The following is a 27592-nucleotide window of genomic DNA, read 5'->3' as shown; positions in this document are numbered from 1 at the left end:
GGCTGTAGATAGTAATAATATTCCAGCAGGACTGTCTCTAAGAAGGCTTGTACCAGCAGCACCCTAAACACAGCTGCAGAAGTCCCTTTGCTGATGTTTAATATTTTATACTGTAAGCTTGCCTCATGTTGTTCATACTTCTCCTTTTTCTCTCTCCCTCCCTCCATTCTCATGCTCTGCAGCCAACCAAGGATTACACCGGCCTCTATTGTGTGGCCAGTGGACCGCCTGGCTCATACTGCTTCAGTAAAAACCTCTATCTCCTGGCTGCACAGGATTTCTGGTCAGAGCACAATGTTGCACTCACGCCAAGAAAAAGCTGGCTTTGTTGTGCATCGCATACTATTAAGCACAAGGTATAATGCCGCAATCACCAAAGGACAGGGTGGATTTTTTTGATGTTTTGGGCATGAAGCTAGAAGCACCTCCCAGGGTTTAATATTCTATGACAAAAAACTGTGTAAGTGTAATATTGTCACTTTTCAAGCTTCTTTTTAAGTGTTTACTGTGGGCTGACCTTGATCAGACAGGAAGTCCAGCATGGTCTGCAGCAGGAAGGACAGGTGGCGCACAGACAGACCCGGGTTGCCCATGCGACGCGAGGCGTACACCAGTTCATGCAGGAGGCGCATCTGTACAGCAGCCCAGCCTCGGTGAGTACCTGACAGAGAGATGACAGAGACATTTACACTCACAGCACTGACAAAGCTCATTGCTGACATCTAATGTTACACAGCTGTCAAACCAAATCAGTACAGAGGCCTCAACAGAATCTGTAGAATCATATATTCTTCAAGACATATTGTGTCCCCATATTAAATGTTTCCCAGATGAGTAAAAAATGTTTCCTCATTTGAAGATGTAATTCAAGAGTGATGTTTGTGAGAGAGCGACACGTGTTCAGAGACAAATACTTGCCTCTGGATTTTTCTTTTTTATTGTACCAACCATACCACATTGTTAAAACTTTTTTCAACCCTCCTTTTTTTCACCTATACCATCACACTCATGTAAAGTGTAATGATGATTTGTATCCCAATAGATGTGAGGTCTCTGATTGACCAGCTTTGACCCTAATTTAGATAACCTATATTGTTGACTCTGTTGTTACTAGTAATACATCATCATTTAATATTTTTTGAACTAATCTAGGTTTGTTAATACATATGTTATTTGATCATCACTTTTCAAATAGTAATTTGACCGAAACAAAATATTCATATTATTCATAATCAATATTCATTCAACTGCATCTCATGGTCTTCATTAGCAGACGGAGCTTGCTCAAATGATATCACAAGACTGATGTATGAAACTTCAGGTTGTCATATGTAGAGGGAAGACGTGGCCAAAAGCTCTGGAGAAGGTCAGTAAGTGGACTTTGATGTAAGATTATTTTGTCAGATTCTGTCATTGTTTTACAATCTGCCTATACCTGGGATGAATAACTACGCACCACTTGGAACTGGTCCTCATGTCAACCAGTGGAGGAAGTCCTGCAATTACTATTATAAAAGTAGCTTTGGTATGACTTTACAAAGTAAAAATATGACAAAATACTCTTGACATAAATACAGCTGTGATTGAAAGTCAATATTATTATCATAATCAAGTCAAAGTGCAATTGTACTGTGATGACATGATCATATTTTGCATATTTTGCTGTTCTTCAACAAAATTCTGCTATTCTAATTGTTGATTGTGGAGTTATTGATGGGTTTGCTTTACACATGAGGAATTTTGTCTGATACAACAAATAAAAAGAGAACACTGCTGATAACACTGAGCATCAATTAAATTACTTTTAACAGTATGGGAGGATGCCTACATTTGCATATTGTTATAAAAGAAAAACGTTCTTGTTAATATTGTAATATTATATCATAATTTTAGTTCTGAAGCCCTAAATTCAACACAAATGTTCTGTAAATACACATACACAGGTGTAATTACTCTCCAGTGTCACAGGTGTGCAACAAGTCTGTGACAAGCCTTCATAAGTCTGGTATGTTTGAAATGCTTCACACACAAAAGGACACACATAATTAGATCAAACTCAAGTGTTTTCATTGGAGCCAACTCTTAAAACTGAAGCACCTCCATTGCAGACTATCACATGTGCTCTGGTATGGTGCTAACTTAGCCAGCGTTGTTTGCACTGTAGAGCTCCATAAGACATCTTAATAGCATTCTAGCCCGACACCAACTGTTACATAAGACCCTCAGCCCCCTACGAGATCCCCTGCTCCACTCCCAGCTGTCGACTGTTGACTCACTGAGTGGGAACGAAAACTAGAGGAAAGATGTGCTAAGGAGGCCTTGGTTGCCAGAGGGAAGGAGGATATTTGGTAAACACTTGGATGTTTCCTAAGCTTAAATACTGCTTTCAATAATGTCAAATCATGCCCGCGATGCTTTTCAGTTATCAGCATTTTTCTACCGTGGTGATTATTCATCCGGACTACTTCTGCCATCTGAACAAACTGTAAATGCAATTCCTTCATAAGCAATTTTTTTTCTATCGTGAAACTGCGCCCACTAAGCAGTCTAAAAATAGCTGACTTCCACCTGTCTGCCAAAACCAGCGCTTATCTGGAGGACAGTAATCCAAAGGACACTTTGGATTTTCTCAGGATGTCGCTCTCACTCCAACACAAAAAAATGGCTTCATTTGTGGTATTTTCAGACCTGAACTGGAGGTGTCTGGCAATCCAATTAACACACCACCAAGATAATGAGTGTGGTGCCATGGCCTAACAGCCGCACTGTCATGCAAAGCCTGACACAAAAGGCACTGTACCTTCGGACCGCCTCCAATGAAGCCGGGGGAATTTTTTTACTGTGCAGGGATGATGACATGTAGCACACATTATTCTCCTTCGGAATAAACATGGAAATTATTACAAAAAAAAAAAAACATTTGTGTGACAGTATGACATCAGTTGAGAACACGGGTCTATATTAGGGGAATAAAAAGAACAGAAAATGTGTGTCCCCATTTCTGGTAAGAGAGTAGTGAGCCACTTAAAAAGCCATTTGTTCTACTGTATCTCGGGGCACAGCAGCCTTATTGGAATGCACCAATGATCCCCATTTTCTATCTCAGTTGAACTTGCCTCTTCAGCTTATTGCTTGATAAACTCCCACCTGGTCCCCTCTGCCAAAAGACTTACAGCCATCATTCCCTAGTTCTCCTCAGTTCTGTGGGAACTGCGAGTGGATAACAGGCCCTCAGCCAGGGGAAGTTCTTTTCTATCTATAGCTAAGGTCTGTTATTCAAGCTTACAAGTTCCATGGAATGGTGTCCTTATTCTTCCACTCGTATGTCTAATTTTACAATAAGTTTACATCTAAGAAATTACAAGTAAAGTGTCCCCCAGTGTTTGTGACCGAGGTCTGGGATGTTGAAGTGGCATTTATTCGGATAATGTATAAATGGACTGATGACTGATGTAATGTCAGGATGCCTCTGTCTTGCCCTCGGGTTATGGACCTCAAAAAATGATCACCAAAAAGTATAATTCTTTGATACTTTTTCCGTATTTTCCCAAAGGCTCAACTTTTAGATCAAGTTTAGATCATAATAGTACTTTTATTGCAATAAGCTAATTTGATTCTTTATGTCAATATGCAAGGGAAGGTTTTGCTAATAGCTTCACAAGTGTGGTAATGAAATTTAGCAAAGGTTTAGCCTGCTACTTTAACTTTGAAGCAATTTGAAAATGTCCCTTGAAGTAACAAAATGCAGAGGAGTCAATCGCTTCTTCTAATTCTAATTTGCCGTAATTTTTATTAGAGATTTAACAATAAAAAAATACAGCATTTCTTTAAAAATGTGGCAATATTTACAACCAATTCCCTCCTGCTGCTTCTATGATCCTGCTCAACACCTGCTGTTACATTTAAAATTATTAATCTCACTTTGTGTCTCACAGTTATTACTATCATTATTATTATTATCATTACTACTATTACTATTATTTGCAATAATGATGCTCTCTCTCTCTGTGTGTGTCATCAGGTGTCAGGGTTATTATCTATATCACATTTCCTACTTTTTGCATAATGGAAAAATCATAGTAGACATTACTACAGTACTACATTACTGATTTGTTACAGAAGAGCATAAATAAGTGGTATTGGTGTGATGTATCACAAGCATCATCTTAAACCAGTCCAAACATCTTCACTCAAACAGCCTGCAGCTGTTTCTAATCACAGTTTGTAAAGGAAACAAGGCCAAAGATTAAAAGCATATCAGCGAAAAATCATCTCACAACATCCTTTGAATAACGATCATAAGAGAAAATATGGGTGTCCCTGAGCTTCTCTGTTCACTGTGAGAACTGTCTTTTGTGTTGCTGATGCTTGCCATTGAGTGGCTGCAATGAGCGAGGGTCAAGAGTCTGTAGAACCAAGAGGCTTATCATGAGGACCTTAGCAAAGAGTTGACAAAAGCATGGGTCAGATCTCAGCTGTGCCTCTTTTTGAGCAAAGTGGTGGCTTGAATGCAGAATACCCTGAAGGGGCACTCTTGAAGAGACAGCAAGGCTTAGGGTGGAATGAAGCGACGCTATTCATCTCGTTTATCTATTAAAGATGTGTTAACACTGCTGCCACTCACTGCTTTCAGTATTGGAAAAAGATCATTTTGGTGAGATGTGCTCCCTTTCACTGACACAAACTCTGGACTTCTATACTCGTGACCCTTAAAAAATAATAAATATCCAATATATCCAACTACAATAGGGTGAGAGCAAGCCCTATGTTGGTGTTAACTTCAGACTGACTCTGTTCTTCTATATTGCCTCCGTTGACTGCACATATGTTAATTGCTGGACAACAATTCCACAGTTTTACTAAAATGCCTGAAAATGCTGCAAAATGTGATGAATTTGCTGCTTGATAAAGAAGTGTAGTCAATGTCAGCCAAAACAGAAGCTTTGGCCCTAACAAAAAACTCAATGTATTTCTTCAAGCAATAAATATACAGTGTATATACTGTATCATTGTGCCTTGGTTTTATGATTTTGCATTTCCATTTATATGTCTGTAGCTGTCACTGTTGCATTGTTTACACTTCACTTTGAATATACTTTCCATAGGATGTATTATACATTAATTTGACACATCTGTTGGTTGGAATTCATCATGTCAACATTTTATGCTCATGTTCACTTTTGATGAGGCTGATCTTCAACTGCTGCATGATAAAGGTCATAATTTGGTACAAGTGCTGCAGTTTCTCTTCTTTTAACTGTTCAGCTATGTTCAACCTCAGGTGCCCAGGGAAGACTCCTAAACACACCACAGCTGAAACAACTGGCTGATCAATTTCTTAGTTGGACAACAGAATTTATCAGCAACAATCAGTTTTCATAATCAGTTTCTCATTTAAGTCAAGTGGCAGCCAAAATGAATTAACCAAATATTCTCTGGTTCCAGCCTCTCAAGGCTGCAACCACTGCAACTTAAAAATACACTGTATTCAGTATGAATATGAATAGTTTGGAGATGATGTGTCTGCAAAATACAAACTACAGAACCATTCTCATACGATGCCTAAACATTCCAAAGTGAAAGTGCAATAAAAAGTTTGAAAATGAACCTTTAATTTCTTTAAAATTTCACATAATAAAAAAATCTAGACTCCCAGTGTCAAAGCTTACCTTTACTGAAATCCTTGGGATCAAGTGACAGGCTGTATCCAGGCAGTGTCTCCAGCAGCAGCTTGTAACAGGCCCTCCAGCCAGGCTCAGGGATGGTAGGAGCCACACACTGCATAGCTGCCACACGCTTAAAAAATGCTGACTTGCGATGGAAGCCGATCAGTTCGTAGAGCTCAGACAGGATACTGTAACGCTGGATCTTCTCCTCCTCTGATAGCTGTAGTTAGGGAGACAGCATTAACTAAACCACTAAAACATTTATTTTTCTTACTGTTACTTCACTTGGATGTTTGATCTTCACTGTGCAGAATGATGTATGTACAGAGCTTGTCATTTGAAGGCTGTTTTCACATCCAGCTGCTGAGCAGAAATCTCTGTCTTCTAATTTGTGTTTGTACGAATGTTTGTGACATCTACCAGCCTGGACACTAATTCTGGTGCAACAGCCAGACGTAGACACTTGAAACTTCCATTGCACATCAATTGAGAATGTTTTTTTCAAGGAAGTAGGAGGCATCCTGTGTCCAACAGTTAAATGTTTGTAATAAATAATGTTTGCATATTTCAATAAGGAGGAAGCTTTAAAATCTAAAAAATATATAAATAGGTAATTTATCTTTTTTGTGTACAAACCATATGAGTCACAAATCATTATATCATATCATATCATATTATATTAGATATTCTGAGATTTTAAATCAGAGAAAAAAGAGGCTTAAATGCTGTACTTACAAGTAGTGATCAAAAGGTTCTGAGAAAGTTTCTGTTGCAAATGAATGGAGCAAGGCAGAGTAATGCACATGCAGCAGGTGCAAGCAATAACTTTCATAAGTCAGTATTCAGTATTACACTGCACAATCACCATCGGAAACATGTGTTACATGCATTTCTGTGACCACTTGCAAATCGCAAATGCACACCATGTCCATTTCTCTGTCAACAGGCCCAGGTTGACCCAACCTATATGACAAGGATCATCACTGGTGACAAGATGACCAAACAGCAGTCTTCACAGTGGAAGAGCGGTCAGGAACATCTCCAAGAGCATGCTCCTCATTTTCATGGACATTTGGGGGAACTCTTCCCACAGGGTCAGACTATCAACACTGAGTTCAACTGCACCATTCATGGGCATCTGAGGGGGGACATTCAGAGAGCTGAACCGTGGTAGGTCATGATGCGTGCTCCAGGGTCAGTGTTTTGACATAGTGGAGGAGATCCAGCATGCATCACAGTAGTGCTTGACATGCTCAGAGAGCACTTTCAGAGAATGTTCCAAATGTGGCAGGAGCTGTGTATTGCTGCACAAGATGACTACTTCAACAAGGATGATGACCAAAGTCAAATCAGGTACGTTTTTTGCTTGTTATGGCTGCACTCTTAAAACTTTCTGATCACATCTCATAAAGTGCAAGCTTGGAGGAAATAATACTGGCTGCACAGGTCAGATAAGGAAACGAGACTTTAAACTTTTAGGGGCAAAACCCTCATGCTAAAGAAGAAACAAACAGATAAGGAAAAAGGTATTGCTGTAATGATAAAGATAGGACAAAAACATAATACTCAGAGGGCAGAAAATGGAATAGCTGAGTCATGTTTCACTGATTCAACTGTATATCATACTACCTGTGGACATATGAATCATACCATGTAGCTGGGAAAGCTATGAGTTCCCAGTGGGATAGCATACCTGTCCTAGGTTTATGTAAACAGCATTCTGCAGGAACTCAGAGGCCTCCCTGGCCCGCTTCTGAATGGCAAGCACCCTGACTGCTTTCACACAGGCCTCCAGCTCGATCACGCCTGCATTCTTATACTGCAAGAGATAAAGGGGGGGGGGATTCTCAGTGTTAATGAGAAATGAATAGTCAATGAGGGTCGCCTTGACTTCTACAACCCACCTTATAATCAGAGGGAGTGTTTTTTCATTAACACATGACCACCCCCATTAGTCATTGCACACACTGAGATGACAGACAAGTGTGATAGCTCTGATTCCCTGTCGATGGTCTTTCAGGGATTCCCAGCCACTACTCCGTTTCTGCCTTCCGCTGAGAAACCTGTGCTACTGCGACTGAGGCTTCAAGCCATGCGCAAGTACAGGCATTTTTTATCTCGCTGTCCCTCAACTTCCTTCCACTTTCAATTTCATTGTCTCCTTATTAAAATTCAATTAATAGCTAAATGGCTATGTGTTGAGATGTAATTTAATTCTGAATGAACTAGTTACAGGTAAAAGGGCTGTGGGAGGTCAGTGCAAAAAGGCAATTATAATAATGAAGATAAAGCACAGGATTGCTTCTGAATAGTCTGGTGGCATAATGAGCCTATTCTGCTTTTCCTATGCAATAAGGATACTTTAATGCTATTCTTTGTGACTTTGGACAAGTACAGAGTCAAAAGAGAGTGCTGTCACATTAGAAACACATTATGCCATGAACAGATATGTAATAGTTACTGATTTATCTGCTTTTTAACAGGTTATCATCACTGACTGATAAGGTTTCATCTCCAGAGATTACACATGCTCTTATGCTTGTTTGTAAGTCTTGTCCCTATGTAGCGTTCAGTAATAAACAGCTGCTGTCAGCATGTACTTGCCTGATACTACTCAAACACAGTGTTGACACTGCCTTCAGACTCATTCAAACCAAATCAAATACTGCCCCCTGGTGAGATGGATAAATATTACAAGATCAACCTAGAGCTACATTCCTGTCTACAAGTGATGCCTTTGTATTAAAGAAACCTGAACATAAACACTGTCATATAGGAGTGAATTGAGTCAAAATTGTTGTGATCACATTTAGAGCTCTGGATGGCCAGGAACTACAGCATCTTTATCTTCTCTATTTATCCTCTAAAACCAAGAGCATGATCTTCAATCAAAACCAACATAAACCACCTGTCTGTATTAGAGAGCTGCTGCAGCCCTACATCACCAGTACATCTCTGACGTCTGCTGATCTCAGCTAGTTGCTTGTTGCTCCAGACTTAAAACTGAGAGAGAATTTGTGCCATTGAGATTGTGGCTCCTAAACTGCAGAGCTATTTTAGCAGTTAATATCCTACATATCTATTACAGACCCATCAAAAGGCTCAAACCAACCTATTGAAGATGGCAATCTTTAATAGTCAATGAATAAAAACATTAATTTTTAAAAAGGATCAGTATTTTTTTATTATCAGGGATGATATGGTCTACACTTATTTGTGATCATATCATTTTTTCATCACTTTCCATCGGTATATGACAATAATTCCTAATTATATAATCTAATTTAATTTAAATTAATGGGACATGGACCTGGGTATGTGGCTTAAAATGGATGAATTGACCAATTAAAAAATACATCTGATTCATCTAAGGTTTTTTCATTTTTTTACTAAAATGGACACTTGTCCTTTATGTGAAGATGAGTGCCCATGTTTTGTGATGTCTGGTCTTAAAATGGCTGTAAAATGCAATCTACATTTACTTCACTTACTATAACCTCAGCTAACTAATTAAATGCATTATTACCAGTCCCTCAAAAATTAAATGAGTATTAGGACAGTGCTGAGATTTGACTGATGGACTAAGTCAATGCTGACCTTTTATTAAAACTCCCATTATCTGCTGGTTAGTGTTTGATTAGATGGATGTGCTGCACTTTGTTATTGTATAGTAATCAATACACTGGTTGTCAGGTAGATGTAAAACTAAAATTTGAACAAGTAAACTCATTTGAGTTTTATTGTTGATTGAACGCTGTTTCAAAAATTTCTTTCATATTTAAAACCTGTGGAATCATTTTTTATGTTAAATTCACCCAGTTTAATGACACTGAGTTTTGGCACAAGATATCATTTATTAGTATTTTTAATCGAACAATAAATATTAGTTGAAATCTTAATATAATGGCTCAGTAATTGTGTGGTCAGTACCTTTCCATAGTAAGAGATGGCTTCTTTGTATTTCTCGATTATGTCCTCAGGACTCAGGCAGTTCTTTGCTCGTCCAATCTCAGTGCTGGTGTCTGCACTAATGCCATTGGCTGTGAGGGCACCTACACTCAAAAGAGGAAGGTATATGATTAGTGTAGGAAAGATACTGTGACAACCATCCATCAATCTGTTCCGCCACAACAGGAAAGGAAATGACAGGAGATACAAAAGGAAGAAGGGGAACCATAAATCCTCTAAAGACACCTCCCTGACTACCACCGCCACATGCATATTGATACATATATCAAATAAGACGCAGATATACAGCGGTCAGATACTCTTGAATATCAACAAAGAGAACAGGATTGTTTGCTATGTATGCACTGACACAATATATGTCAAGTGTGTGTTTATGCCTAATTCCCATGCCTTCAACTTGTCCCACTCTCCTTTCCACCAGTAATAAGTGATATCATGAATATTCAGAGGCCTGTGGAGCATCCAGGATGTGATCAAAATGATGTTTACGTCGTGTCCCAGGCAGAGTTACACTGGCATCTGAAATGTTTCAAAAGCAATAGCAAGGTGCATCTCTTGGCCAAATCTGATTAGAATACAAATACCAATTGAGAGTGTGTCACCTAGCAACGGGGCTGTGCCCAGCTGTCACTATGACAAACGTGTGAGTAATGAGATGCTGTATTGCTCTATTTCTGGCCAAACTGCACAGAAAACACGACAAAAAGAAAACACAACACGCAATAAAGTACAATTTTTGAGATGATGGGGTGGTAGAATATAAATACACTTTTATGTGATTCACTTTTTCCTATAATGAGTGGTTAAGCAACTATGAAGATTCTTTAAGTGGGAAATCGACATACGCGACACTGGTAATAGACTGCCACCTGCTGGTATTTCTAAAGAGATATATCAACTTATTCTATATTCTAAATATTTTTGTTGGGTTTAGTTATTTTTGTGTGATAATCAAAAGTAAGATGTGAGTTGTTAGAATAATAAAAAGAATGGAAGCAAATGAGAGAGGCCATTAAAAGGCTTGGTCTTCAATCGTGTAGTCATGTGACACTGATCACCAAAAATGTGGCTGTGAGAGAGAGCAGGTACATTAGAGGAGAAAAAAAAAGGTGACTGTAAACCAACACAGGAGAACACTACCTGTCAGAGGAAGGGAAAAATACATAGCTGATTTTCAAAATAAACCATAGGGAAAAAGATTCTGATGATGCAGGATGAAAAATAACATCAAACACAGGGGCTAATGCGACTACAAGCAGACGGGCAGATTTTTGTCTACAAGAACTATGTTGGTTAGACAAACCATACCTGGGTCAATGAGAACCTCTTGAGCCCCTACAGACAGAGAAAAAGAATGCAGATTCACTCCATGACGCAAGGCGCAATGTTAGCAGTGTTAGTCTGCGTAATGGCTGCTGCTGCTCACCTACAAAATACACTCATCACACAGAGTAAGCAATGATAAGCTTTTGGCATGCAGTTTAGTTTACCATAACAAATCTAAACAGCTGGAAAATACTCTAATATTTCTAATAAATAAATCTAAAAATTACAAATATTTAAAAATGTACATTTGTTATTTCAGCTGTTGGATGAGAGGTATTTTTTCAAAAAAGTAAATTCATTTCTTTTGATAAAAAAATTACTGAATAACAAATCTGATCAAATATTAATCATTTAAGTCATTTCTCAAATAAAAATACCAAATATATGGTGGTTTCTAAAAATATTTGTTTCTATCATTTTACAGGATTGCAGATCAAATTTTGAATGTATAAATTAAATGATAATCTTGAATTAATAAAAAAATGCAATCAATTTTTTTAAAAATGATTAGTTGCGACCCTAAATTAGCCACACCTCAGATATCATCCAGACATGAAAGCACATCATCATTATCTATATTCAGGCATAGGATGATAGTCTGCTGACTGGTCATTCAAGATTTGTTTCACATTAAGTGAAGACATACACAAGGCAATGTTAATATAACACCATGTTAAAAGCATGTTAATAACAGAGTAGACAGATTAAACAATGTTAAACTATAATTCAATTAGCATTAATCAGGGTAAATGAGAGAAGCTTCAGCAGTTTAGGAAGCTGACGTCTTGTACTCTGCACACGAAGGAAGCGGCTTAGCTGAGCAAAGTTTAGCCACGTTCGAGTTGACGGTCAGCAGTGACGTTCTCACTCCATCACAGCTCACACACAGATAACAGCCCCTTCAGCTGTTTCTATCAGTCTGGTTACAGACTGATGTGCTCACCTGGTCTGTGGCGTTTCCCTGCATCTGCTGGCTGGGAGATGCTTGGTTTGCGTCCTGCCGTCTTCCCTGCTGTGCCTCCGGGGTAGTGGAATATAACAGATGCCGAACACAAACCCTCCAACGCAGCTGCAGACGAACACACAGCAATAATAAAAGACATACTTTCTATTTCTCTTTAATTCTTTCCTTCCCATTTTACTCTCACAAAAACTTCTAAAAATCCCCCTTTGATCCTGAAGTTTGCACTGCTTACAGTCAGCTACAACTTTTTACTATATGAAAAACTGAAATATTATATACTGCTGAACCCATTACATGTCAGTGCGAATAAGAGCAAACAAAAAACTGATTGTAAGATGGAAAATGCAGGCGCCTGATTTGTATATAGCGTGACTGATATTGTCAGCCATCATTATGTTATCACAGATACTTCGGTCTCAGTGTATAAGTCTAGGTAACAAGAAGCTGCAGGACTGATATGCCAACATACGTTTGAAGTAATCCAGAAACAGTGTCTCTACTGCATACTACAAGTTAATGTTTCAGCAGTACAATCTCCTGCTCAGTAGACATCTTTGTCACAATGTTCTAATAACAACATTATAAGGATCCTTTTGTGTTGTGTTGTTAAAAAAAAAAAACCTCAAATGTCAGTGTTGATATTGGCCTAAGAAATCTAATATTGGTCAGACTCTGGCTGATATAAATCAAGGAGACATCAGCCCCATAAAACATATTAAAGTATGAAACATCAGCACCAGCAAATAAAAGGACTCTGGCCTTGTAGTAATAAGCTGCCAGACTTACCACCCAGCCAGAGGAAGTCATTAACCCCTCTGAGCAGCTCCACTGCCATGTGGTAGTGGACCAAGGCGTCCTGCAGCATGCTTGCCTGGAGACACAAGTCCCCGACATGTTTCCTCATCCGTCCCTGGCAACGCTTCTTATAATGCCTGAGGAAAAGCAGCAGGAAGAGGAGAAAAAGGTTTTTCAGACAACAGCAGGACAAATAACTTGGCTCGATTTCTTGAAAAATAAACACGATTATGACTGTTAAATTGATTTTTGTTCACTATATCTTTTTTTTTTTTTCATATACCGTAATATAAAAACAGCTCTGAATTTCTACTGCTGTCATCTCTTATATCAGCAGGGTGCCAGAAGAGGACACTCGAGTGAATCTTACCAGTTTCCTCGGCTACAGAGGGGATGTATGGGGTGGGAAAGCACAAGCAAAGGAGAGCAACAAAACACGGACAGAGTATGAGCTGACCTACGACCCTTTAGTCTTGCACAATAACACACGTTCTCAGGAAGGAGCAGCTTCACCAAGACACAGGGAAGTGTAACTGTTTGAGGGAAAATATGATCACATTGTGCAAGACATCTGACTGGGAAGGTCATGTGAAAAAAATAAGGTGGATCAGTAGGTGATCACAGACTCAGGGTGAGATGGAGCCAGGGACAGAGGAAGAAAAAAATCTACAAAAACATCTATTCTAGGAAAATCTACTGTACATCAGGCAGATTAAAAATTCATACACAGTGGGCTACTTCTGAACAACAGTCAAATTGTTCTGGTAGAATAAAACTAAAAAGAAAAGGCTGCTCATAAGGGATTCATGAAAAATTACCCACAGGAATTAAACTGGACCTTTGGACACAGGTCTCATCAAATTCACACTTTTAAGAGTAGGTGCAGTGCTATGCCAAACTAGAACATAATGTATGCTCTCGTGAATTAAGATCCATGTGGCCACAGTGTGTCGCTCCAGATTCTACTGGCAGACAGACAAAATCCCAAACTGAGCCTTCCCAAACTAAACCTCCTGAAGCAGGGACAAACCTCAGCAGCATGTACAGCGCCAGACTGTGTTCAGTGAGTCCAAACTATCAGCTCCTCCTTTGAAAGACCATACCTGTGTTTTCTGCAGATAAATATTACTTTGTCGTCATCTTTAAATCACAAATACAGTGTTTAAAAATAACATTTGCATTTACCAAGGCATGTGGCAGCCACTAGTTACAGTTCATTTTGTAATATAAAAAAATCTGATTGCAGAGACAAGTAATCCATCATTCTGTCTTGAACATCACTGTCCAACCTTAGAAGCCTGTAGTTTAGAGCCAAAATGTTCCCTGCAAAGAACTATGCAATTTTGTATTACTAAGTAGTATTTAATGAATAGTATTAATTAAGACTAATTAATTGTTGGAGAGCATAAGCTGGAGAGCCTTTTAGTCAATGGACCTCAGGTCAGCTGAACATAGACACATGTAAAATTTGTCTATGGGCAAGTATATATTTCAAGGGGATTAAATTTCTAGTACTAAATTAATAAATTAATTTATTATTAATTTCCCTATAACTACTACCAAACTACATAGTTCTTTCCAAGGAACAATCCTAGGGAATTTTTACAAAGTATTTTCTGTTACTGCAAAACATTCTTCCTGTGTATAAGTTTGCTTTATCTAAAATGTATGTCATATAGTTAAATCATATAATTATGTATGAATATACTGTACACTTGGTGGCCACTTTATTAGGTACACCTGTTAACTATAATGTAATCCAGTACAACACCTGAGCCATAAACTCTACCATTAGAAATGTAATAATGTTCAGTTTACATTTAATCATGTTATTGCTGAGGTTTTAGGTTACAACGATGTTAAATTGGATTACATTATATTGAAGCATTACTAATTTTTTCCAATCCCATTTACAAACATTAATGGGGGGGACTATCATAAACACATTCAAGTTAAAACAAGATGAATGGATGGTTTAACAGACAGACAGACAGAGAGCCACACGCATGAATATACAGTTCAATAAATATACAGATAGATACTGAAACCAGTGGCTGCCACAAAAGACTGGCAGTAACATACATGATTTGTTATAAGTGAGCAGAAGCACAGAAGAAAAACATAGGTATGGTCCTTTAACTCCATCTGTCCTGACCTTACGAGTAGTGTAAGAATGGGAATTACTTGCCTCCTGTGAAGGTCTGCTGATGTAACATTTGTGTGCAACTGGTGCAATGAACTGTGATGTAGTTCAACAAATCAGGCCTAATCTACCCTACTGAAAAAATACCCCATATGATATGATAGGTGGTGGGCTGTGATGAGCCTAGGTTAACATAAATGTAATACTGGGCTTTTTATTTCGGTAGCTGGTGTTACTGCTGAGGACTAAACTATGTTGCTGTCAGTGTTTATTACCACCATATTTTTTAATAGCTATGGGGATATTTTAGCCTAGAACTTCAATCAAACTTTTTCAAATCAGTTTGTGTATAAACTGAAACCTGTGGAGGAGCGATGAGTTTGACTTGGAGTCACGAGCAAAATGCACAACAGCAGCGCAGAGGTCCAGCTGTTTGTTTTTCAGGGCAGAGCTAAAGCTGATGGGATTGGTATGGGTTAACTAAACTTATGAGTCTAACGTCTCACCTTTTTACACCCAACAATAAACTCACAGGACAGTATGAAAGAAAAAAAGAAGAAAGACAAATAAACCAAGGTAAACAAACAAAAATGAAGGCAGCAAAAATCAAAAGACAGATTTTTGAGAGGACAATTTTTGAACTGGCAAGGCCGACACGTAACAAGCAACTTGACACAGAAACAGACACACACTAAAAATGTGCAAATAATGCAGTATATTACATTTACAAACTGCAGTGAACATTCAAGCCACTCCTTGACCAGCCTCTACATGCTAAAGTGCTTCTGAAAAGGGGCTAGGGTGCAGAGAACAACTCACCTGCTATCTGTGTCCAAACCCACAAAGTCCTTCTTCTCAAAGGGCACACAGAGCAGAGGGATCTTATCACCGGACTTGTCTGTGGCCCGGTCGAGCCGCTTGGACTCCAGGACAATAAATATCGACTCCACAAAGTCTTCCACTCTCTTCTCTACATCAGAGCAGTCTTCAAAGCTGGGGTAGAAGGCCACATCTGTGCGCTGCTGCTCTGCAATCTCTCCCTGCAGCCCAAACACCAGCAGCCTCGAATCGTACAGCGTGGCGCTGTACACTTCCTTCTGGCCGTGGAAGCGCTCGGCGGTCTGGGGCCACTCCTTCGCTGAGCCACAGGTGGTGATGGCGATGAGGCCCACCACTTTGCGGTGCGTCTGGAAATCTCCCCATTCATTGTTTTCGGGCAGGTAGTGGTGGCGGTAGCGGATGTAGAGCAGGCGCTGCGAGTCTCTGATGCTCACCTGGCTCACACTGGCGATGCGTTTGTAGATCTTGAAGAACTGGTCCTCGGGTACTATGCCGACCGGCTGGACCACCACAAGCACAGTCTGATGGTCCTCTGCACATTGCATGTAGTCTGGGACGCTCATCTTCACATGTGGCTTCACAGGACAGAAAAACAAACACATTTAACATAACTGATCATTTGCATTTTTTTGTTTTGTCAGTTGCCATGCATCTGCAACTCACTATCTGACTATCACAGCACAAGTGACCCACGGTAACTAGGGCACTGTTTCTACAAAGAGAGGTTTGTTTTTTTTTTAATAAAAATTTGCAATGTTGTGAGCACCACAGGCGAAATGCTGTTCACTCCCATTGTACTGAGGTGGAGGCAAACATCTGAGATACCAGCAGATAAAACCAACACTATCTGCATGGACAGATAATACCTCCAGTATTATCTGGCGGTGAGAAAATGTATTTTGATTGTTATGATTTACACTTTGGGTGAACTTTCCCTTTGCCAGAAGAACAAGGATGCATAGACACAATGATGCTAATTTAAGCTACTCCAAAATGACAGCTGTGTTTACGTATGGTGTGACGTGTCGTGCAACATTCTGACATTTGAATGAAAAAGTGCTGCTTAGTGTCTGACGCATATACAGAATGGACAACTGGACCTGTGCGACTCCTAAACTGTCCATAAGCGGTGTTTCTAACTAAGTGCAACGCTACATTTACCGAAAAGCTAAGCAGCACACGCTACAGTCTTTGCTAACCATAAACACCAAGCAGTGTCAGCTTAAAGTGACGGCTGGCAAGATTACAATAGCGATCAAATGTGACAAAAACGATACATGTAGTAAAACAGAGAGCCTCGGTGCATTAGCTTCTAATAGATCATTGTATATAAACGGAAATGGCTTATGTTAAGGTATATTGTCGACTCAAAATACTTGTGTCAGCTAGCTTAGCTTGGCTAACTAACCTATGAATTTACTGCTTATGACAGTCGCAAAGTAACAACAATGACTGGAATAAACAGGTTTCTAACGCACACAGCAGCTTAGTCAAATTAAATGTCTATCACACCAATGCATTTAATATAAAACGTTAACTCACGTTACTTTAGCAGTATCCTGTCAAAATTCACAGCTTCCTTCTTTGCACCTGTGTTTAGCAACACTTAATCAACTGCAAAACGTCCGGTGACCATTTTCAAAATAAAACCCAGGCCTTGTATCTCTTTAATTATTTGATTTATCATTGGTTTATTCATCTCTTTTAGCTCCAGGATAGTCTCCTAGGAGTGATATACAGATAAGAATATTATAGGATAAGACCGTAACGGAATAGACCATGTCAACAATTCGCTGTAACACTATATTTGCCCAAATGAGCGCTTTGAAATACCGTAGAGTGGATCCTATAATGTGTAACTGTTTTAGGCTTTTATTTTGAAATTAGTCAATATGTCTTTTTTCCTCTTGTCAGCTTGACTACACTCTTCTTCGCTTTCGTTTTTTTCCTGCTGCTGCAAAGGTAGAAGTCTAACATGCTCCGCCTAAGGGAAACATTAGATACTGCATCGATCAAGACCTAATGAGTTAGTACAGAGTGCAATTGTGCATTTGAATGTACCTCACAGTGCACATTTTTTCATTGGTTTTTATGCATTTAGATTAACAAACTAATTCTGTGTGTACAAACTTGCTAATGTACGATTTCACCATTATACAGAACATTCTGATAATGAAGTCTTTATACACTGGTTCTGTGAAAATATGTACCTCACGTGCAGTTGCTACAACCACACTAACACTGTAGATCTAGCATAGAAGATGTCATCCATGTGACTGTGTGGCCAATCATAACGTTCCACTGACTTGCAAATTAGTAATGACCCTCTTGTGGGTGAATAGACATTACTACATAATCTTGTGAAATTCCACATTAAAATAAGGACTCATGACCCATTTAAAGTTTTGGTGAGGTTCTACAGACAAATAAAAGCATGTCCGGACAGGTAGATTCAACTCCATTTTATTTTTTTTAACCCATAAATCACTTTTCACAATCTTCTTGGAAGACAACAGCATTTTATTCCCTAATTTCTTCATTTTTTGGCCAAGGGGAATTGGTCCAAAAGCAAAGCAGGAGCTCAGAGAGAGACATGGAATGTCTAAAACATGGTTCATAGTGAATATACATCAATAACAGGCAAACATCCACAACCATCGACTTACATAACAGTGCACAAACATTGTGTGTGTGAAGGCTGTCATTACTGGGGATCTCAAACCATAACAACACAAGTATGAAAGTGTGGGAGTTTGACAGATGTCACGAAGGAAACCATGTTGTTCTTGATATTAAAAAAAGACATGAGACTAGTACATGAACATAACATTTCAACTGAGATCAATCAAGTGAATAAATGCAAATACATAAAAGCACAAATAAGTGAAGCCTTCATTTTTCCCATGTGGTCAGCGTTCCCTAAGGCTAGTAAGACTGAGTCAGGTCAATCTAACACACCAGCTTTGACCTTAATGTCAGTTCAGAATGAGGCAGGGTTTCAGTGCATAGTCACATTACTGCATCTTCATGCCCGGTACAATCAGTAAAACTGTAACATAAAATTAACAGAGGAATGAAAAGCTACGTGGTTGAAAGCAAGAAGATTCACATCTTTTCTGTCCAATCATTTACACTCCCTACGAATCGCTCCCTTCGAAATGTTTGGCGTCTTTTTCAGTCAACACTACAGAGCACCCATTGGTGAAACATAGCTTTCAAGTACAGTAAAATTATGGAAAACACAGAAGATGTCAAGTAAGTGCTAATCCTACAGTGAATAACCACCTGCAAAAGCGCATTACAGATATATATTGGCACCAAATGTGATGTTAATAAACACATTCATCCTGTTTGACTGGATGCTAAAACTAAGCAGCTTGATGTTTAACCACTGATTTATTTAAGAGTACACCAACTTTTGAATAAGTTTGGCTCATTGGAGACCATTATACCATGTCTAAGGAGAGTGTTTGGTCCCCAGATCCAACAGTTTTTGATACAAACAGGGGCATAACCGTGACCTTTGAAATACTGAAGTCCAACACCCCCCTGAAACCCTACCCCCCCTTAGAAAGGTCTGACAAGATACCAAAAACACAGTTGGCAAAAGTGTCTTTTCTGTTAGATGACTATGTTTTACCTCCTCTCATGAAGATCTAAATGTTTCTCTACGCTCAATTTTTTTTAGCAGGAATACACTGAATTCTTTTTTCCATTAGCCTGATAAAATAGAAATCCCTAAATTTCATGAAAAATATGTGGGGCATGACCTCAGGGTACTAAATTGATTAATGATTATTTAAAGCCACGTCAAAGGTACCTTGTGCAGTTTTTGACAACTAGTGGCGCAACAGAGCAATGTTTTTACAAGTGGGTCCCTGTTATGTCTGTATCCAGCTCACAAGCAATACACACTGCCTGTCACCAGTTTCACAATACTCAGATCAACTACTGGCGACAGTAACGTGCAAACAGGAGTACCAATGAGTTTAAAAGAGGACTGCAAGCTAACAGACAGACATGTCAACAATATACGTTTTAAAATGTTCTAACAATCAGTCTTTGTAAATGTCGGGAAGGGAATGCACAAAACATTTTTTCAGACCTCGAGGACATTGCATTTTTTGTGAGAAACACTAAATGTCAACATTTGTTTGACTCCACAGGGTACCTTTAATGTGTCACAGGCAAGTGCTAGGTTCTAGCTTCATTAAAGTAACTTGTATATTTAATATCTGTCCAGGAAGACACTCTCTTGAAATCTGGTGGCATTACCCACCCACCAGTCAGGTCCGATCAGCACAGGAGCACAGTGGGCTGTAGTGGATTCCCATTTTGGAACCAAACTCTCATCGCACACCGCATAAGGTAACCAATGGACCAAAGAGAACAAGAAAAAACTGTCCATGCCAAAAAAGGCATCTTTTAGCTGCTATAATTCTGAATTAATTGGGTTTAAGGACATCACGGTCCTTGCTACTTCCGTGTGCATTTGCATCCATGTGAAGTACAAATAGTGTGCCGTCATGTACAACATGGGAACTTGAAGGCTACAGAAAAAAAAAGACGACAAAGTAGTTAAGACTGAGTGATGATGTGTGTTTGGTCTGCAGAGGATCAGGAAGATTCAGGGTTGAATGTTGTCATCCAGTGGATTAGATTAATCTCCAACGATCATGTGGCCGCAGCCAAGATTAGTCGACCTAATTACCGCATATTTAGACACCCCATTGATTCCTGCTGGAGTAGGAGCACTTAGTAACACTGGTCTGTCAGACAGGAAGAGGGGCTGAATGGAATCAAAGGAAAGAACCAAAAAAACACATAAAAATAAAACAGATTAAGACTTGAGTCTAATGGTGCAGTAGGGGGGTGGGGGGTGGGGTCTTCTGATTAGCTGAATACTAGATATTTGGCATTCATCATTATGGCATTGAAAGTGGGTGGACACTGCCAGTGGTGCAGAGAGAGTGGATCGAGGGCCTCCGTTAGGGCACGGGGTGGGTGGGTGGGTGGGGAGGTGGCTGGGGTTAAGATGGAGAAATACACTTCACCCTCCTCACACCAGTTTCAGAAATTGTTCCACTGTATCTGCTTCCACCGCTTCAGAAAACATTTCATAGTTCTGTGGAGAGGAAGAGTGTCAATCAGCAAACAAGAGAAAAGACGAAAACTAAAGCTCATGCTCATATGTGCTCATAAATTTAGGTCTCTCAGGTCACTCCTTTCACTCAGCTAATAATACTGATTCCATTTTTGGGACATTTGTGGACATTTTTAGACATAGATCTCTTAGCTTAGACTTAGACTCCCACAGCCTGTTGCACCAGCTATTCATGTATAGCTTAGTTTGAACATAGTGTTTAAGTTGCACTGTAACTCAGGAAAAAACAGGTTGCAACATACAAGTTAGTTACAACTTAAGATATACCTTTTACACATTCCCAGAAAAGGCTTTGAGTATCTCCATATCTACGTCCATGGTATGCACTAACTACAGTGCTGGCAGCAAATGTGATCCATGTATTTAATGACATATCAGTGAAAATATGTGAGTGTTTGGAACATACACAGGAGAAGTACATTATGGTGCAAGAGGGGTTAGATATGTTTCTGAAAATGCTACAAATTTTGCACAGCCTCCTTTCAGGCCTATAGGAGCTGAGAGTACAATATTGAAAAAAATCTGTTAATGAGTAGAGCTTGAATGATTCTGGGTTTGACTGGTTGTGCTTTCCTCACCCCACAGTAGTGGTCTTCATTGAAGAGCTGAGGAGGGACCGCTGTTGGGTCCCCCGCTTTGCTTCTCATTTCATCACGGAGCTCCCCGCCCACAGAAATGTCGATGAGCTCGTACTGAATGCTTTTACTGTCGAGGATTCGCATCACTTCTGCCTGTTGAGACTTCACCTGAGAGAAAAAAAAAAACAACGACCATTGAAATGTATGTAGCCCCAGAATAACCACTAGAAATGAGTCAATTCTTTGAACCCTGAGCGCATTATTTGCATAAGGACATAGGGACTGTTCAAATAAACTTGTACTGTCATTAATCCTCAAGGGCAGGGACCTACAGACATTTGTCAAGCCAGTGCTGAGATAGGAAAAATAAACTATATGATTTAAGTACTTTTTGAGGCTGTGCCCTTAAAAAGCAGCAGCTTTATCTGGCTCATGGGTGATGATTAATAGATCTGGTGAACACTGTACTATCTTTGAGGGCAACTGAGGAAGTTGGGAGGGGGTGTGTGTAAATGACCACACCTAAGCACAACACTAACTGGAAAAACAGAAGCTGGCTTTTAGTTGGCCAGGCACAGTTTTAATGTCCATAACCTGAAAAGAGGAACTGAAACAAAATTATGAAAGCAAACTCAGCAGCTTAATGAATTGAGTCATGTTTTGCAGATGACAAACTAAATTTGAAATATGACTTCCTGCTTTGTGGTTGAGAGGGGAGAACCTTCCAGAAAAATACCAGGCTGCATTTCAGGGTTAAACACTAATGCAGTCACAAAACTTTTCCACTACATGAATTCCTCTCTGCTAATAGATGCCAGATGTTTGGTCCAGTGCATGGCCATACACTGTTTTCATAAAGAGCTGCTAAAATTATTTCAGCAGGGAATGCTGTGTTGTACAGCATCAGTTTATTGATGTCTGCAGACAGTCTCTGTGTCAACCTGTTCTACTCAACCCATCATAACAATGTATTGCGTGGGAAAATGTAGCAAAACACCATTACTAAATCAAACATTGTAAAAGTATTTTGCTCATCAACAAACACATAAATTAAAAATATAACTGACAGACCTTTATCCCAAATTGAAGGCTAGACTGTTTCATTCGGCATACATATAATCCACCAGGGAGCTCTTACTTAAGAAACATTTTAGAAATTGTCAGTTTTTCAGGGTCGCTTACCGCCAACCTACAGTAACTAGTAGAACATTGAGTGAAGGGTGTGCCACCTACAAAAGATGAAATTCCTCTTCTTTTAAAAGAAGCTACATTGTATATGTGGTGTATGTGGAACTGGAAAACCTTTTACAAACACCTTGTTTGTAAAAAATAAATAAATAAAAAAGCGTTTACATTACACTTAAATTTGCCATACAGGCAACCTTAAACTGCCCTATTTTTACATGAAGTTTGGCGTGCATGTTTGCGCACAGGAAACGGATACATTAGGTGAACACAGCTAGCTATTCCGGCCAGCCTCATGTACCAGAATGTCACTATGATAATATCACTGTTTAGAGTAAGTAACACCGTCCATATTCTGAAGAAAGGTATATGCCAAAACAGCCGTTCAAACATGCTCGGTAGAAAAACACCCTTTCTCTACCAAGATAACGTGAGTGAGGGGGAATAACACATCCTGGCTCGTCTTTGCAAGTCCTTTCTGTTTTGTTAAATTCACCAGTGATGACTTTAATCTTAATAACGCCTACAGCCTGTTAATGCTGACGTTACAATAATGACAAGTGGGCACTGAGTTGCATAGGCCCACTGCACTGTTGGTCAGGAGGAAGCTATTACTGATAGGGTGCTAGGTGTGTCTGATCGACTGAACATTGTTCGCTGCTGCCACCGGAGCTGAAAACGGAAACAAAACATTAAACTAATTGTATTATAGCCACTTGACTCACCGTCCGTGAGGCAGTAACGGTGGTGTAGTACAATTTGATTCCCATTGCAGCAGGTTCGTCCACTCCCTTTGTGTATCTGCTTGCGAGTAGTTTTCTGTCGCTCGTGTCAAGCTGAAGAGTTATTGATTGAGGAGGAAGGAAGTTTGGCGACACTTCTTTCAAAATAAAAGACACATTTTCACTTCCGGTACCCCGTTATAGCGACTAACAATGTTTTGGTTACATAAATGGTTTAAGTATATGATATACATTGGAGGCTTTTTTGAAAATCCAGAGGAAAAAAATGAAAAGAAAATGAGGAAACACGTGAGAGGTATGTAGTTTTATGTAAAAAAAAAAAAAAAAAAAAAAGACACACAGTAGAAGATCCCTGAATTATAATTATATTATAACTTGCTTCAGTGCTCTGATATAAAAATGAGTGAATGGGCTCCCATTAAAAATATATTGACATCTTTTCTGATGTGTCAATGTACAACAGTCACATGCCCATACAGTATGTGCATTATATTGAAAGATTTATTGCTGCATGTTACTGTTAGTGATTGCTATAATCAGCCAGGAAGAGATCTTTTCATGAACTAATTTCAGACTAAGTACACAGTCTTTGCCCTGTAAAAAATGCATTATACATTATAAAGTTAAGCCAAAGCTGATGTGAGACTGAAGCTTTCCAAATTAGTAAAATCAGGTGGGAATCTTCCAAAGTTTCAGTCTTTTTGAGTTCAAAGTTTCCTCCTCTCCTGCTGCAGCTTCATATTAATTTAGGCTTAACTTAAATTTAGGCTTAAAAGGACAGTGGATTTTCCCAGTCTCTTGGATTTTGTTCCCCATCACTGGATTTGCTGTGTGGTCATTTCATGAATCACAGATCAATTTAGGAACATCCATCATATCCAGGAAGCACCTCTGTCAGTTTACACTGTGCTTTATTACCACATATTCCCATATTCCCAAAGACAGCTACACTGTAATTAATCAAACTACCACAACCAAATTGCCACACTGTGAAAATGGGGCCTTTGGGGGCTGTTAGGTGTTTAGAGCCCCATGGGCAGTTGTGTACTTAAACCTAGTTTATAAATCAGCCTTGTCTTGAACACATGAACTGGTTGGGTTTTTATGTTCAGGACATCATTGGCAGAAAAATAAGTGGAACAGAGATGTAGAGTAAAACAGCTGGTTGATTTGACAGTAAAGTGAATATCTTTTTCTAATGAATATATTAAAAACATGCAAGAGTCATCATCAAGACATCACTTTGGATTCTGGAAACATTGTTGGGCACTTTTCACAGTTTTATAATAGAATTATTAATTGAGGAACTAATTAGTAGGTTAAAATTCATAATGGAAATAATAATCAGTTGCAGCCATACAGAAATCCATTCTCACATCATCTGATAATCAGCTTAGGCTCTTGTGACATGCCAATGAATGCTTTATATTGGAAGCAACAGGAAATGATTTGTTCTTCTCTGGTAAACTTGACTGTACTCTACTGCCATATTCAGGACTGCTATTTGCTGTGTAGTTTAAAGAGACAGTGTAGGACTTTATTCATGTTTAAATGTGGTGTTTATTAATCTTATTCTATGTACCCTGTAGATGAAGTGGTGACTAAATTAATTTAGAGTCTCATGTTTTCATGTCTCTTGCCCCTCATCCCTTCTTCCTTCCTCTTTTCCTTCTTTTCTCTCTTCATGTTTTCCTCCTTAAACCTCAGTTCCTGTCTTCCTTCCCTTTTGTACCTCATTCTCTTTGGTCCACCTCACTCATTTTTCCGGGAATTCCAGATAATAACACATGCTCGTGCACACGCAAACACGCGCTCCCACTTAGTCAGACTGTTACCTGTCTGGCATACTGAACTGCTCTCCCTGCTTGGTTTGGTTTCTAAATCCAAAAGCCGAGGTTATTTTGTTTAGCAGCTGTGTAGATCAGACAGTCAGTATTTCAGTGCTGTGCAGCTTATTTGAAAAAAAGCAATGCCTACCAACTGAGCTTTTCTAACCGTGGGACTCTACCCTGGGCATGCCGTCTGCAGACAAACACCTCTAGAGAATGGATCCAGCCACACAGAGGAAGCCTTCATTCCTCCTCTGAGATATAGTGTTCCAGGCCAGCAGCCACATCATTCAGCAGCACCACACACAGTGGGCTTTGTGTGGCCACAACAGTGAAGGAGCAATCTTCAACACCACACACCTGAAAGTCTAGGGATGTGACAAAATATTTCTAAAAATAGTTGTAATGCTCTAATTCTGTCTCTTGATATTTTCTCTTAATTGATCCCTAACAGCTTCCTGCTGGTTCTGTCTCATTCCAACCAGAGACAGGACCTACAGCCATGCTACAGCAGCTATGTGATGCTGTTCTTAGGCACAGTGGAGCTGTGAATTAAACGCTAATGTTAACATGCTAACATGCTCTCAGTGGCAATACTAACATGCAGATGCTAAGCAATGTTTACTATGTTCACCATCTTGAACAGTAGGCCTTATCCTCTGGGGACCATGAATGCTTTTATAAAATTTGATTGCAGTCCACCAAATAGCCCTTTAGATAGTTCAGTATATACCAAAAAAAAAAAAAAAAAAAAAAAAAAAAAAATGTAGTCTTTGATGACCGCTACTTACACAATTACAAAATGTAACCCCTTTATCAGAAGCTTCTCTGAGTCTCATGAAATAAAGCACCTTGTAAGCCTCCACCCCCTCAAAGGAATCCTTCACTGTGAAGGGCACAATAAATAAGATGGTAGGGGTTTTAGTGTTGCTCAAGGAAACATGACACATGGCTGCCAAGGGGATTCAGTCAGGGATTGTCCAGTTCTGGTACACTCCGTCTTACCATTAGATTCCCCAGCAACAGTAAGTCACCTGAACTAATCTAGATTGCCCCCGTTGTAAGCATCTGGGCCATGTTTGTTTCAGGTGACATCATGGTCATACACTGACAAATCAGCTGTGTGTTGTTGCTTGTTATGACGTATTTTGAGCTCCATTAAGTCTAATGAGCAGAGATGAAATTTAATTTGAAACCTATCAAAAAGGAAGCAGGCTGGCCCCTTCTATTGTGAGTCAGATGAGAGGAATGTGGGAGAGAGTCCAACAGAGTCATAATTCAGCTGATTCAGGGTTTTAAGTGAGTAACTGAGCCGTGTAGCATGGACCAGCACACACCAGTGCACAGTAAGACTGGAGCCACACCGCAGGGCCAGTCGGGAGGAGTCAATATATTTGGCATTTGTAAGTGAGGTGAGCAATATCACCTCTGAAATTTGCACTAGAGAAAATAGGAAACCAATTCTGCTCATGACCTGAGAAAAAAACAGGTATTTCTGCTAATGTAAGTACCTCAAATAAGTGTACCTTCATCAACACATGGGGGCAGCAGAAATGTACAACAAATGACACACACAGCAGCACAGAGACAGGAACTACTATTGCTACTCTGGCACTTAACAACTGAGTACAACAGTATGAATGTGTTCCTAGAGAGACTGTCCTAAGATGTACACCATTAACTCAGTTTTTAAAAGATATCACGTCATCCACCTTCCAGTGTGGCCATCCAGAATAACAACGAGGTCGGACAACATGCCACTTAAAGATGCCAAGAATGAGTGAGGACCATGTTTTTCTACATATAATCTGCATTCAGAGTTCAGGTTTAAGACAACACGCAGGAGAGGTGTGATCCAGGCCAGGTCTTCCCTGCATTGCTTCAAACAAAAAACTAAACAAAACAAAAAGAATCTCAGTGAAAAGCTGGTGCGCTGTTTAGCCCAATCTTAGTCAATTTCTGGACTTCAAAGTGCTCAACTGATGCTTTACAAGAATCAGTTGAGCACCTTCAAGTGTTTGTGTCCTGGGCTACCGCTTTCATCATGGAGTTTAACTCAGGGCTTCACCTGCTGTTTAGGGGAATAGAGCTTCTACAGACTACCTCAGAGAATGGAAGGTATTTGCCAAATAGGAGGCTTTCCTGAGGTGACCCACATCCAGACCATCCAGATCCAGTTGGGATACAACTCATTGTTGTCCTCATTCTTGGGGCTCTGCAAAGGGCACATCCCAGCAGCTATAACTGTGAAAGAACACGACGTTTATTGCATGTCATTACATGTCATTTAATGTTTACCGTCACTGGCAGGGAGGGAGGGATGAAATTGAATAACTCTTTCCAGCATTGACGGAATTAACATCTGCCACCATGATGTTTCTTTTACTTGT

The 27592-nt window shown here is 39.5% G+C and overlaps 2 protein-coding genes across 2 annotated transcripts in view; both read right to left on the bottom strand.

Annotated features, from left to right (window-relative positions):
• Positions 1–17332, bottom strand: part of trappc9 (trafficking protein particle complex subunit 9) — a 185301-nt gene extending 167969 nt beyond the window's left edge. Inside the window, 9 exon segments of the mRNA XM_051065378.1 lie at positions 518–661; positions 5670–5886; positions 7360–7485; positions 9597–9718; positions 10944–10970; positions 11905–12030; positions 12712–12857; positions 15683–16278; positions 17246–17332. Coding sequence (XP_050921335.1) covers positions 518–661; positions 5670–5886; positions 7360–7485; positions 9597–9718; positions 10944–10970; positions 11905–12030; positions 12712–12857; positions 15683–16266 — 1492 coding nt within the window. The 5' untranslated portion in view covers positions 16267–16278; positions 17246–17332.
• Positions 17333–18150: 818 nt separating this feature from the next.
• Positions 18151–23522, bottom strand: LOC108900299 (SH3 domain-binding glutamic acid-rich-like protein 3). Its single transcript, XM_018701294.2, has 3 exons — positions 23356–23522; positions 21446–21613; positions 18151–20828 (listed from the first exon to the last, which is right to left on the bottom strand). Exons 1-3 carry the CDS (start codon positions 23398–23400, stop codon positions 20763–20765), a joined length of 279 nt encoding a protein of 92 aa, XP_018556810.1. The 5' UTR covers positions 23401–23522; the 3' UTR covers positions 18151–20762.
• Positions 23523–27592: the final 4070 nt, after the last annotated feature.

The sequence above is a fragment of the Lates calcarifer genome, linkage group LG3, assembly GCF_001640805.2.
Source record: "Lates calcarifer isolate ASB-BC8 linkage group LG3, TLL_Latcal_v3, whole genome shotgun sequence".
Taxonomy (NCBI): Eukaryota; Metazoa; Chordata; class Actinopteri; family Centropomidae; genus Lates; species Lates calcarifer.
This window is presented reverse-complemented; position numbering and strand designations above follow the sequence as displayed.

What these genes read in the sequence shown, in the direction of transcription:
- LOC108900299 (XM_018701294.2), bottom strand. Translation starts at nt 23,400, where the DNA reads ATGGGAATCAAATTGTACTACACCACCGTTACTGCCTCACGGACG. An exon ending in CCGTTACTGCCTCACGGACG is followed by an intron (nt 21,614 to 23,355) that starts GTGAGTCAAGTG and finishes TTTTTCTCTCAG; the next exon opens with GTGAAGTCTCAACAGGCAGA. An exon ending in ATGAAGACCACTACTGTGGG is followed by an intron (nt 20,829 to 21,445) that starts GTGAGGAAAGCA and finishes TCCTCTCCACAG; the next exon opens with AACTATGAAATGTTTTCTGA.